At 43.2% G+C, this 13644-nt stretch overlaps 1 protein-coding gene across 3 annotated transcripts in view; it reads left to right on the plus strand.

The window, feature by feature from the left end:
- Positions 1-6113: 6113 nt before the first annotated feature.
- The window catches only part of OSBPL1A (oxysterol binding protein like 1A), a 77499-nt gene continuing 69968 nt past the window's right edge, over positions 6114-13644 (plus strand). Inside the window, exons 1-3 of one of the 3 annotated variants that reach the window (XM_063395315.1) lie at positions 6114-6449; positions 6557-6740; positions 12011-12133. In XM_063395315.1, coding sequence (XP_063251385.1) covers positions 12013-12133 — 121 coding nt within the window. In that variant the 5' untranslated portion in view covers positions 6114-6449; positions 6557-6740; positions 12011-12012. The remainder of the gene's footprint in view (positions 6450-6556; positions 6741-12010; positions 12134-13644) is intronic. The other 2 variants (XM_063395304.1, XM_063395325.1) reach the window with 2 other exon arrangements.

Raw genomic sequence — 13644 nt, forward strand, 5'->3', positions numbered from 1 at the left:
CTTGCAAGCAAAGCATGGGAGTTTTTGCGAATATTTCACAGTTTTTGCAGCTTTTGTAGTTTCTGTTTTCCTCCAGTGTGATTTTAGACTGGCACGGTTGGGAAGAATTCAAGGTAAACTTCAAGCTTTGCCTTTCTCGAAAACTTAGACAATTTCCTTCCCTTCCGGAGAACAGGATTAGAGTTCAGAATGATGGTGACAATCAGGACAGGCAAAACAGACAAAACAAAAACTGAAACAAACCAACACCCCCCCCCCCCAAAAAAAAAAAAAAAACCAAAACACCCCACACCACCAAAAAAACAGGATGTTAAACAGGATGCTACTGAGTAGGGAAAAAACTAGCACTGTATTATTAACTATGTATATTCGGGATGGGGAACTCCTGGTTGCACAGCAGTTCTGCAGAAATTATTTCAGAGTTAGAGTGAATCCAAGACCATCTTTGTCATCAGTGTCACAAACAGCATTGGTTTAATTATTTTTGAAAAGATAATAAAAAGAATATACTGTCTCAGAACATGACAAAAAAATGCATATTTTATCAGAGAAAGTCACATATTCCAGTTAATTTTAAGAGAGAGAGAAAGAAACACAGACAGACAATGAGCTTATTGTTTAAACAATTGCCTTCTGACCAAAACATAACTGAAAGCTTTAATCTATAAGGACCTAGAAAAGATGGTGCTCCATCTGTTCATCCTAATAATAAATTGCCTTATAAATCTAAAGAGAGAACTATGACAAGACTTAAACTTTCTGACAACAATCTCTGTATGATGTTTGTGATTTATAAGTTGCTAGTTTTGTCTTAGCTGAACAAGTGACTTTACATTACTGTACACATTTTTTGTTATTAAATAACTCAAAAATGCTGTTGCTATTTTTTATGACTGTCATCTCTAAGTGATATAAAAGCATTCATGTGAAAGATTTCAGCAATCTGCTGTTGGGTCAGGAGAAACTGTACCAGATAAGGAGGCACAGAGAATAAATCACAAAAACTGTATGGACTGTAGACATCTCTGACAGATTTCAGAGGACTTGCTAATTTCCTTTCATAGTAATTTATATTTGTGACAAGTCTTAGTAAACAGAAATGGAGATAGATGTGGCTAATGAATCTCCAGCAAGTTTATAGATATTAATTAACAACAGAGTAGCTGAACTGATATGGTACACAGGAGTATTTACCAGGTAATTAATGTTTTTGTCTGTCTGAAACATTCTACTACAGCAGGTATGAAATACATATCCACAGCTTTCAAACAAAGGATAACAGCACAGTGGAGTTTACTAAACTATTGGGGGTATTCTTTTAAGATATAACTTAATCTCACTGTTCTTTATGGTGAAGCATCTCCCAAAATGATACTCTTCACAGCAATGCATTAACTTTGATATTTAAAATGGTTACAAAGTTTAACCTAGGTCCATCAGTTCAGTCTTTGTGAACCAAAGATAGCAAAGGAAAACATTTAAAGCTCAAATCAAATCAATTAAGCCAAAGAAAACCCTGAGGTCAGGGAGCAGCCCAAATTGCTACCTTGAATTCAAATTCTTTGTTCTGTCTTGTCAGGGCAAGATAATACAATAGATAATTACTCTTTCTATTCTGCAACTGGAATCTAATACTAGAGCATGAAAAGCTTAAGCAAGATGTAAATAATATTCATTCAATCAAGACTGAATCACAAATAAGTGAAAAAAACACAGTTAGGAAATACAAAAGAATTAAAGTTTGAGTAAAATATCCATAACCCTGCTTTATTTTGCATACAGCAGTTCAAACAACATCATGCAATTTCAACTCCTCTTTTATAATAAAAACAAAGGAAGACTGAGAAGAAATAAGGACAATGTCATGTCATGTCATGTAATAATGATTAATCCCCTCAATTCTGGACTCTGGTTTTGGGCAGGATTTTCTCTTACTTGGACTATTCTAGTAGTGCCTTAAGGATAGCTCAAGGAGAGCATTTTGCTATAGTTACTTTTAGCTAAAACACTACATTTTCTCTAGTGCTCCAATTCCACTCTACATTCAATAGAAATCTCATTCTGTAATGGAAATCTTAATTGGGCCATCCAATAATGAGCATTTATCCATTTGAGGACAAAGTAGTTCAGATGATTTCACTTGCACAGTGATGCATTTTGCTAGATTGTGGTCTAAACTGACATAAATTAGCTATAGGATTCATAGCTGTAAACTGTCCATATGCACCTGATTTATCATTTTGGAACTAAAACCAAACCAAACCGGTTCAGTCACAACAAGAAAGTGCATTAAATGAGCCTAGTGCTTGGTCTAAAACTACATGTCTGGTAAGACTAAGGAGACGCATATGTACAGGTAAGTTAATACCTTGGTTAGAAATGTTTCTTCTCCTTTAGCCGCAACCCAGTTTTTGTGCTGGCTATAGCGGGGTACAGTTGCCTTCTGCAGAGCTACAGAAATCCAAAAGCTTTTCTATGAAGTGACTACTAGCAGGTTTTAGGAACCTCCTGAGAAAAGAGGACCAGAAGAGAATTCTCAGATTTTCTCCTACCATACCTGCATTCAGATAAAAACGTTATAGCCATTTATTTTCCCTGCTACAGGATGCCTCAAGAAACCGCCTGAGCTTGCTTCAGTGCTGCTTTGAGCAGCAAAAAGCATTTCTCAGCTCAAGAGGTATTCCAACTCATACCATCCACAAACTCACTACATTATATGGTTATTGCCTGCAAAGGATGAAAGAAACTTCAGCAAGAGACTACCATCTGCAAGAATTCCTTTTGCAGGCAGTTCAGAACAACATGAACATTTGCTTTGACCACTCACTGGCAGTTGCTCATGGTAATCTAGAGAGATCCACAAGAATCACATCTGAGAGTGTCAGCACATTAATTCTCCTGTGTCTGCATTTTGCCAGCCTAGTAAATAAAATCTGTATGGAAATACGGCAAGAACCTGTTCTTGCTGCACTGCTTTTCAGAGTTGAGGAGCAGTTTCCTCAAGAAGTGCACCAGGGCTGCAAGAAAGCTGCTAAAGAGCAAATTTTTAGGACTGCTGGTGAGCTAACAAACACAGTCATTTAACATGTTACTGTGTAAAAACAAACATACAACCCATCATGTATCATTTATTATTTCCACTTCTCATTTCTCTGTGTGCACTCTCTTGCCCAGTCATATATCTCAAATTTGACCAGTATGCTCTCATCTGAAGAGGAAGAACACAAAGTGTCAGTACAAAAAAGGTTGCCCCATCACAGAGAGGATATAAAAATACTATACTGTGAAAATCTGAAGGCAGTACAGTGAGTTCCCTGCAAGGCTGTTTGCCAGTGTGTTCAGCCCTAAGACAGGACATGTTTCATGCTTTCTGAATCACTAATTTCAGCAGGTTATCTGAAAAAGCAATGACATGGGAAAACAAACAAACAAAACAAAAACCCAAACAGAACAAAAACTCCCATCAAACAAACAAAACTGCAGAGAAAAGAGAACAAAAGCTCGATATCAGCATCACTCTCCTTCTCATTTCCTCACTTCCAGGTCCAAAATGCACTGGGTCATTATTACTCTTGGATGTGCAAGGAGGCAAAACACAGGTGAAAAATAGACACATAGGCACCCTTTGAAGACAATGGAAGCAGGGGAAGTGTAGTGATCCTGGCCAGGAGAGCCCTTTACACCCAGGAGTCGGTGATTCATGGTAGAGTAGAGCAGGCCCAGGTCTGTCCACGCTGCCTCCAGGCCTGGGTTGTGGTGCACAAAACCCTTGGAAGCAGAATCAACTTCACTAGCTCCTTGGCACAGAGTGCAGGCAATTATAGCACCTGCATGGCCTTGCCCTTATCTAGACTCACACAAGGAGTAAACCTCTCTTGTGAACATCCTTTATGAATAATTGTTTTCTTGTAATAAAACTAAAATACTGTAACCAAAGAGGAATCTTTCTCCAGAGGTGGGATCTGTGCAGCCTGTCAAGGGAGAAGTCCATCCAAGGTCAATCCAATTCCGCAGGAACATGGACATTAAGGCTTCTGATTTGCTTGCTATCTCCGTTGGTCTTTACTCTTTTTAAAATATTAAATTTATTAAGTTATATTTTTTCAGGCATTTCTTACTCAGATTCAGAGAAAAACACTGCACTGACTGGCTGAAGGGTGAAACTGAACTATAATCTCTGTGTTGCATTGCAATGGGTCATAGAGTAGGTAGGTGACAATACCTCTATTTCATTATAAAACTTGTGAGAAATATGAGGTGATAATATACATACTTTAATTTTGTATTCATGTATGGAAAATAAATACAAAATAAGAAAAGGTTTTATTGTGAGGTTGCTTAAAGAATTTATGGCATTGTGAAAGATGGCTCAAAGTCAGAAGCAAGAGGTAGAAATAAAGGAAAAGTTATGTGAGGATGACACAGCTAGGTGCCTCAAAACTAAGGGCAGCAACTTGAAGCCCTGCTCCTAAGAAAAGAAAGCCAGTGTGATCCTTCCCTGAAGCCTCTCAGATGTTATACAATTATTACTAAAGCACCCCTGGAAGCAGATCTCTTAAGTAAAATAAACTAATTAAAAGCAACAAAAGGCAGAAGAAGTTCAAACATGATACATCTGTGTTATCTGCAGGTGTGGAGCTGTTCCTTTTCTTCTTTTTGCTATGTCATTCTTCGAAGATTAAAAATACATGTAGCTATAGACAATACAGGAAAATGAAGCTTGCCTCATTATTTATGCCTGAAGAGTTTCACAAGACTTCCTCAGGTTTAAACCTGCCCACTTTTGGAACAGAAGTTTCATTGTAATCTTTTGTGATAGTTTGTCATGGCACCTGTGGCTCCTGCCCTGCCTTTTCAGTGCTCTTTCTGCATATGACACAGACTGGGTCATTCCACAACACTGCAAAGCTTCTCTGCTCCCTTAATAGATTCTTGCAGGATTTCAGAGGCACTGTGGGAGTTTTCAAAATGCAAAACCCCTCTGGTGTGCTGAAGGCAGAAAAGCAAGGTGCCGGCTCTTCAGGTGAGAGGTGTAGTGGAGAATAAATAAGGGTAGGACAAACGGAGGTGAAGGAGCAGTGGACCAAAGGGCCTTGAAAAAGGCGAGTACTTTACTTTTTGTCCCTGGTAGCACCCAATTTCTCTTTTAGGTTGCTTTTGGCTGTGCTGTTCTTAGAAGCAATGTGTGAATTGACACGGTGCAGGTGAAATACGCTACCAAAGAGATTTACAGAAAGAAAAACCTGTTTTCTTTCTGTCGACGCACCATTCTCGTAGTGTTAAGTCCTCTTGGAGGCCGGGTTGCCCCGCTCTGTCTGAACGCCTGTCGGTGTCGGTGTCGGTGTCTGCGTCCCCGCCGCGTCCCGCCCCTGCCGGGGGCGCTCCCCGGGCGGAGCGGAGCCAAGGCCGCGCACCCGCGGCCACCGGCACGGGCCACCGGCGCCCACAGGGTAGTGGCACCCACAGGGTAGTTAGGGTTGGAAGGGCCCTCTGGAGATCATCTGGTCCAACCCCCTGCCAAGTGTGGGTCACCCAGCGCAGGTGACACAGTGACGCGTCCAGGTGAGTTTGGAACGTCTCCAGAGAAAGAGACTCCATGACCTCCCTGGGCACCTGTTCCAGTGCTCTGACGCCCTCAACGAAAAGTTCTTCCTCATGTTAAGGTGGAACTTCGTGTGTTTTAGTTTATGGCCATTGCTCCTCGTCCTGTCGCTGGGCGCCCCTGAAACGACTGCGACCGCAAACCGCAGCGGGCACAGGGCAGTGCCTGCGGGGCAGCCCCGGGGTCGCAGGGGGGTCATTGTCCCTCCCCGCGCCCGCTGCGGGCCCGTTTCTCTCGGAGGGCAGCGGGGGCGGGCGCAGCGCTCTCGGCAGGACCTTGCTTCACCCCTCCCGGCTTCCCGGGCGGGCTGCGGCGGGGTATGGACCCCCGGGCCGGCCCCCGTGCTGGTGCCGGTCTCGGTCACGGGGGCGGTGCGGCGGCCAGGCGGGCGGAGCCCTGTCCCGCCCCGCCCCGCCGGGAGCCCGCGCCGCCCGCCCTGCGCGGCGGGGGGAGCCGCCGGGGCGCTGCCGGTCACATGTAACCGCGCCCGGTGCGCGTAGCGCGGCGCTGGCGGCGGCGGCTCGCCGGGCGAGGGGAGGCGAGGCGGCCCAGGGCCAGCCCGCCCGCCCGGGGCGGGTTTCCTTCCGCGGGGCCGGCGGGGGATGCGCCGCCCTCCCGCGACGGCGCTGGCTTTGTTGCTGCCGTGGCCGCCTCTCCCCCGCAGCCGGCGGGAGCGGGTTCGGGGCTGGGGGTGTCGCCGGTCCCCCCCTCTGGAGTCCGTTGTGCGGGCTGAGGGGACGGCCCCCAGACACGCTCGGCTCGAGGCACGAAGCGCAGGCGGCCTTGGAGGCGGGGGCCGAGGTGGTCTCTGGCCCTTGGGAAGCGGTGTCCTCGCTTGCCGCTGTGCGTGGGTGTCCCTTCCTCCTCCTCTTGCCGCTGTTCCCCGCCCTGCCTGGAACAGGCGCGGCGCTGGCCGGTGCCCGCACCTTTCTCTGAGCGCACCTTTCCCCGCAGGCGAGGAGCGCAGCTGCTGCAACGCGTGAGCCGGACTCGCCTTCAAAAGTGTTTAATTACCGGCACCGGAACGAGCCGCTCGACTCCAGGCGGGCGTGGGGAAGTCCGGCGGTTCTGCTGAAGTTCTGACTGCTTGGGACTGTGCCTGCCTGCTGATCCGGGCCAGATCTCGCACGAGTTGTGGGTAAGCTTATTCGGAGCGCCTGGGCTGAAAGAAAGTCTTTGATGTAACAGAAATAAAATATGTGTGGAAAACAGCCAGGAGATGACCAAGAACGAGGATTAGTTTAAGTAAGGAGTGGTACTGAAAAGATGTGTTATTGCAGATGTGTTAATTGCTATTAAACAAACAGTATCTTGATTTTAGAGAGGTACTGCTTTCACAGGAAGACTGTCGTAGAAGCATGACCAGCTTCTAACTTCTACAACCCTTTACCCAGAGACTGAAACAACTACTTTTAGATAACATCACTCTTGCTTCTAGTACAGCCATTCTTAATTCTTGGAGCAGCTTCTGTCAGTACAGCGTGTTGTGTGGGTTTGTGGACAGGTTCTGTCTGTTTCTGTGGTTTGGTGCCTTTTGCCCGCCTTCTTTGCAAGCATCACATCGTAATGTGTGCGTGCTGAGACATGTAAGAAATCTTCCTGAGCAAGTATCAGCCCTTCCTATAGGAATCTAATTTTCATTGCTGGAGGAAGATCTGTTGAAATATTAGACAATGTTGTGCTTCTTGCCAGCCTCACTGTTTGTCATGAGGAGAAAACGTCCTTTGCAACCTGTGGCTGCTGTCTCATAGCCTTAATGATAAGTTGGCCAGTGCTAATACTGCTTCTCCTGCTTTTCTAGCTGTATATGAGTGAAACCCACTCATATTCTGCTTAGTGTTTATTGTCATTGTTCTAGGCTGTGTACATGACTAGAGGATTCAACAGGAGAAGAAATCGAAGCAAAAGCAAGTGGGTCTTACCAATAGTGCTGCCTCGTAGTCAGCAGTGGCACTTTGGATCTTCATCCATCACTTTGAGAAAAGCAGCTGTTTTTTTGTTTGGACTTGATCCTTGCAGTTGGGCAAAGTTGGTAGTTTGTGCATACGTAGTTGGATGGCCTTTTGTGTTGAAGTATTGTGCAAAATTCCTTTAAGCAGGTGTGCAGGCAGAATGGTAACTTCTGTTGTCTGCGTTGGAAACAAGCCCTGTGTGAAGACAGACCCTATAGTAGCGCGACAGGATCAGTCTGGCATAGGTGTCATAGAAGAAGATAAAAGCAGAGCATCTCAATGCTATGTTTTATACCTGCTTAAAGGATAAGATTCGATTAGCAGTCAAATACTGCTGTGGTAGACCTAATGAGTTCAACAGAAGTGCCTTGCAGTCACATCTCAGCTGCAGAGGAGATGCTAAATAATGTTCTGGGGTGTTGTGTCATGATGTACCAATGACTGTGGTCATTGCCATGCAAGCCTTTCAAGAGCACAAGGCATAAATAGGGGTCATGAAAGGCAATTTACCTGTATCAGCTGATTAATGGAATAAGGTAACAATGTCAGCACAGCTGACTGAAAGATGTGTTCTCTTTTAAGTGGCTAGTAGATTTGCATAGAGGCAGCACAATCCATATAGGTGAACCTGCTAGTAGTATCTTAAGGCTAATAACTCCAAACTAAACTATTAAGCTTCTCCCTCAGTACTGATGGCCTGGCTTGGTGTCTTGAAACTTGTGGGTGAGGATTTTGGAGCTCTTCAGGTGGATCGTGGGACCAAATAAACTGCTGTCTGCACAAAGTACAGCTGCAAGTGCACACCACTTGAGTGCCTGTGTATTGATTTGTTTCCATACTCTAAACTTGTCACTCAAACTTCTGTTGGTGGTTTCTCATCTCTGTTATAAAGCAAATCCTATTGCTTCAAACAGTATTTACAAGAGTACAAAAGGTTCTATTAAGTGTGTCTTTGCTGCCAGCTTTATTAGGCATTGCCATTTAACTCATTAGCAGAAACTGTATGTTCTTTATTATTTGTCTCATGGGTAACTGCATGCAGATCCACTTTCCAGCCCCAATTGTAGAAACACTTTCACGTGAGTGATCCTTCTATGATTAGTAGCCAGACAGTAATTCTTCTGCATCATTGCATGCTTCAGGCTTACAAAGTGTACTTGAAATTGGAGGCTTGGCCTGAACAGCAAGGTCTTTGGGACTAAACCAGTGAAGCAGACATAGCATGTTATTATGCATGTTACTCTATTGCTAATGTTTGCTGTAAGAGTACAAACAAATCACTGATTTTAACCTTGCAACTATTCACTGGTAGAGAAACTATGCAAGTAATTTTATATAGTGATTGACCTTTCTGTGTATCTTGAGCTGTTTAAGATTCTGCTCATGTACATAACAGGCCTTGCTGCATACAAGAGTTGTTTATTTGAATCAACGTCTTGGTTTCTTTCCCAAACATTCTTTTCTTCCTTCTCATCAATATCAAATGGAAACAGTAGGTTGTTAGTGCATTGAAAGTGCATTGCTATTCCTACCTGCTAAGTCTGTGGGATGTTGACAAATGATACAGAGTAATGATAGGAGCGTGTTTCTCATCTGAGACATGGCTAAAGCAATACTGTGTGGGAGGGGGTGAAAATGAACGATGAGCTTTGCTTTTTTCTTCCCCCCTCTCCCTCAATGATGGCTAAGCCAGCAGAATGAGTCTAACTGTCCTGTTATCTTTGGTTTGTGTGATTCTCTGTGCTGCATTCTGTGTCCCACTGAAGCTGTATCACTCAGCTTCAGAGATAGTATTACAGGCTGGCAATACATTAACATACATGATTTTGATCGTTCTCCAGACACTGCTAGAACTGATTCACTGAGGAAAATTATACCTGCCCCAGTAACAATAAACTGTGCTGTGATGCCTCCTTAACTGGATAGACTCCTATTTAAAGAAGAAAGTAGCTTCAGGGCTCGAAGGACTGCTAGAAGAACTAGCACTGTTTTGTTTTGTTTTCTGGTAGAACTGAAAACCATGCATGAGTAAAAGTGCTGACTAACTGCTTCTGGAGAAAGTATTTTTATCCTGTGTCTGTGGTAGATTTCAGGTGACTGATCCAGTCTGTTCTTCTGAAATATGCTAGAAAAGGCTTGCTTAGTCGTTGTCAAATTCTTTGAAAACAGATTCTCTCTCTGCCTTTGCTGATTGAGGAAAAGGTAGGGAAACCTCTCTTTGCTTTATTGTTAGCTCTTTGGCACTCTGTCCTATTCTAATTTCTGCCTCAGATTTCTGCCTCCGTCTTGAATATTGCAGGATCTGCCAGTGTTACAGGCTTTTTATTCCTTACCCAGTGTTCTCACTGTCTCTTTTCTTGCTGAGTAGCTTCTTCTCTTACCATAGTCCGAGAGCTTCCTGCATCTATTTAAGCTGTGAGTGTGTGTGGTACAATCAAGCTGCCTGTCCAGAACAGCAGTGTAAACAGTTTGTGGGACCAATCAAAACCTCTGCTAGCATAGGAAAGCTAACTATGTGAGGCCAGTAATCATTAGCTGACTGCAGGACCTGGTAAACCTAGTGTGTCAGGTGAACATACTAAACTGGAGACACTAAATTTGGACAGAGTCTCTTGTTTTCCTACTGTGTCTACAGCAATAAATTGTCTATAGCAGCACAGTCTTTTGAAGCTGTTTTTAACATAGTTTCTTGACACCACTTAAAAGCACCGTATTTAAGTAGGGCAATGCTGTATCTAGGTCTAGTTGAATCATAGAATAAGCTGAGTTGGAAGGGACCCATCAGGTTTATCGAGCCCAGGTTCTGGCACTATGCAGGATGCCCCTGGAGTCACACCATGTTCCTGAGAACATTGTCCAAACACTTCTTAAACTCTGTCAGGTTTGGTGCTGTCTACTTTTCTGGGGAGTCTGTTCCAGTGCTCAACCACAATCTGGGTGAAAAACTTGATACCCAACCTTAATCTCCCCTGACTCAGAGTCATGCTTTTTCCCCAAGTCCCGTCACTGGTCACAAGAGTGAAGAGATTGGTACCTGCTCCTCTGCTTTCTGCCATGAGAATGTGGAAGACTGCAATGAGGTCTCCCTTCAGTCTCCTCCAAGCTGAACAAACCAAATGACCTCAACCTCCCTTCATAAAGCTTCCCCTCCAGATATTTCAGCATCTTCATTACTCTCCTTTGGACACTCTTTAATGGCTTAATGCCTTTTTGATATTGTGATGCCTAAAACTGCACCCAGGACTCAAGGTGGGGGCCACTCCACTGAAGAGCAAGGCAGGACAATCCTCTCATTTGCCTGACTGTTGATGATGCCCTCCTGGCTGCCAGGGCACTGCTGACTCATGTTCAACTTGCCATTAACCAGGACCCACCCCCAGGTCCCTTTCTGCACTGCTACTCTCCAGCATCTCACTCTCCAGTCTATACACACACCCAGGGTTGTCCTGTCCCAGATGCAGAGTTCAGCACTTGTGCTTCTTAAACTTCATACAATTGGTAGCTGTTGTAATAACATTAAAAAAATAGTAAACCAACTTCAGATTGTGATTTCAGTGTGGAAAAAGATTGGTTAAGACATCACTTAGTAACAGTATTTTTCAACAGAGCTGGTAAGTAGTAGTATTGCTTGCCTGAAGGTCTAAGGCTCCCTGTTTAGTAGAGAGCTGTAAAATAGTTATGTTAAAAGGTTTTGTTTTCTCCCTTCTTTGAAAGATGCAAATACCATTGTTTTCCCTTTGCTGTTCAACAGCAATGGTAGGATTAGAATTAATTAGTGACCTTTTGCAGTTGTGTGTTAACTTCCTTATATTGTACTATTGTGTTTCTTTAAGATAGGGTCAAATCTACAAAGTTGGCTGAGTCCCTGATTCCCCTTCAAGCTGAGGTTGCAGGGCCTCAGATAGGCAGGCTCGAGAGATGATAGTACTAATCACTGATGGGTATCTGACATCTCCATGCAAATACAGTCTGTTCCCTAGGGCTGGCAGCCAAAATAACTATCAATTAATTCTCAGGTAATACTTGGGTTAATGGATGTACATAGTTAATTTTTTTTTTCATTTCTGTTGCCTTTGGAAACCTTGAGGCATAAGGGTGAAAGCCTTGTAAGGAAAAAGCAAATGTTTATGGGTTATGCTTGTAGCAAAGCTTGCCTTGTTTGTGGCATAGAGTTTCAACTCCCAAGCCACCCTTAGAACCTAGAAAACAGAGAAGCAAGCAAACATGGATATTTGGTTATTTAACTGCTTTGTATGAGGAATTTTAATGCTTCTTAGTCGCCTGAGTGCTGGACTGTTGCAACAGCCTGCGCATTAAGTGTGTTCCACAGAGAGAGTAGTTATCTTTCTCATACCAGGGTTAGTATTAAATAACAGCGAAAAGTGACGTAATTTTAAGCCATAACTTACAGCAGTATAACCTATTGCAAGATCTCTTCTTTCATATCTTTTATTAGAGATGACTACAGAAGCAGAACAGCAGCTTCTCCATGATGCTAGAAATGGAAATGCTGAAGAAGTTAAACAGCTGTTGGTTACCTTGGACAAAGGAGAAATAAGCTTTGATATCAACTGTAAAGGTTAGTAGCCTTCCTCAAATGTTTGTGATCTTGCTGTTGAAGTCACATGTAGTGAAACTGATAATGATAGTATAATCTTGCTTTCTTTGGAGTGGTCAGTAGAGTAATAAAACCCACTTGAACAGATTTACACTGTGACTTAAGGGCATATTTGCATAGGGGAGAGATAATAAAAGAGCATGAATAGTTGCAGTGTACAGAAAAACCCAGCGTAATTCATAGACACTGGAAGTGTCAACAAGAGAAAGAATCAGTACCTCTTTTAGCTTGTGTTCATGCTTATGCCAACTTTGAAGCTTTAGAATACTAAACAAAACAAATTTTGGTGCCTGGGGGATTGTTCAGGGAGGTAAATAGCTTCCATCAGAGCTGCAGGGAAGATTAGATCAGGTCAGTCATTTGTGCTGTGCTCGGTGCGAGGGTTTTTTATCTTTGTTGTTTTGTTGGTTTTTTTAGGTTTTTTTGTCCCATATTTGGCTATCACAGAGTTAGAAGCGTTACATTTCTTGCCACTTGGAAAGATGTTTGGGACAAACGTATACTTCTTATTTCTAGTTGAATACTAGGTTACTTGGGAAAAGAAACTAAGACTCCTCTTCATCTGTGTCTGGGTCTGCGGCCATGGCTGAAGTTTTGCTCATGTGCGCCTAACATAGTTGTGGCTTAGCAACTTGCTTCCTGTGCATTAAAACTTCAAACTGGGACTAGATTTGCAAGCTTGCTAGAAATTGTGGACTACCTTACTTCTTTGTTATTTTAATAGCTTTGTATTTATCTTTATTTACATGCGTGTGTTTCTGGTGGCTTCCAAGATGTGGATGTGAATCCCACTCTTTCTACTCAGGCTGGTATTATTGTTCAGCATTTAACTGTTTAGCAGCCCTGAGAAGAAAGTGCTACAGAGGGAGAGATCAACTGTGCTTCCTTTAAGTCATAACAGAAGGGAACACCTTGCCCTAAAGGGCAGGGATTCCTGCTACCTGAACAAACTCTATCCCTTTCCCAAGTCTCATTCTTAATCATCAGCTTACTTATTGTTTTTTTGACTACTCAGCTGTGTTTGTGTTTTCTCAATGGTTAATGTACTCACCTCAGAAAACAAAGTTGTGAAATCCAAGCTCTTGGTACTTCATCTTTGGGGAGCTAGTTCATAATTTAAAGGGGAATCAAACATACCTTGACAAATCTGAAATCCTCCACCCTCAAAAGTATATAATTTGTAAATATTCAAGACATGTAGTGCATAAACAATTGGAATAGAAGTATCTTAAGATTCATGCAACTGTGCCCATAAATAAGTTCCTGAAGTCTCCAGTGCTTAGGAGAGAGTTCAGAGTGTTTCTGATAAGTTCTAACACATAATCTTCAGTCAAGAAAGCAAAATAAAATGGCATAATCTGCCATCTATTATATCAAGCAAATGGATCTCTGTTCAAAAAGTCTGCAGCATAGAAGAGACTCAGGTAATGAAGTGAAAGATGGTGCTTAGCTGTTTTTCTGGTTCAACAGTA

This window comes from Prinia subflava, chromosome 1, assembly GCF_021018805.1.
Source record: "Prinia subflava isolate CZ2003 ecotype Zambia chromosome 1, Cam_Psub_1.2, whole genome shotgun sequence".
Classification (NCBI taxonomy): Eukaryota; Metazoa; Chordata; class Aves; order Passeriformes; family Cisticolidae; genus Prinia; species Prinia subflava.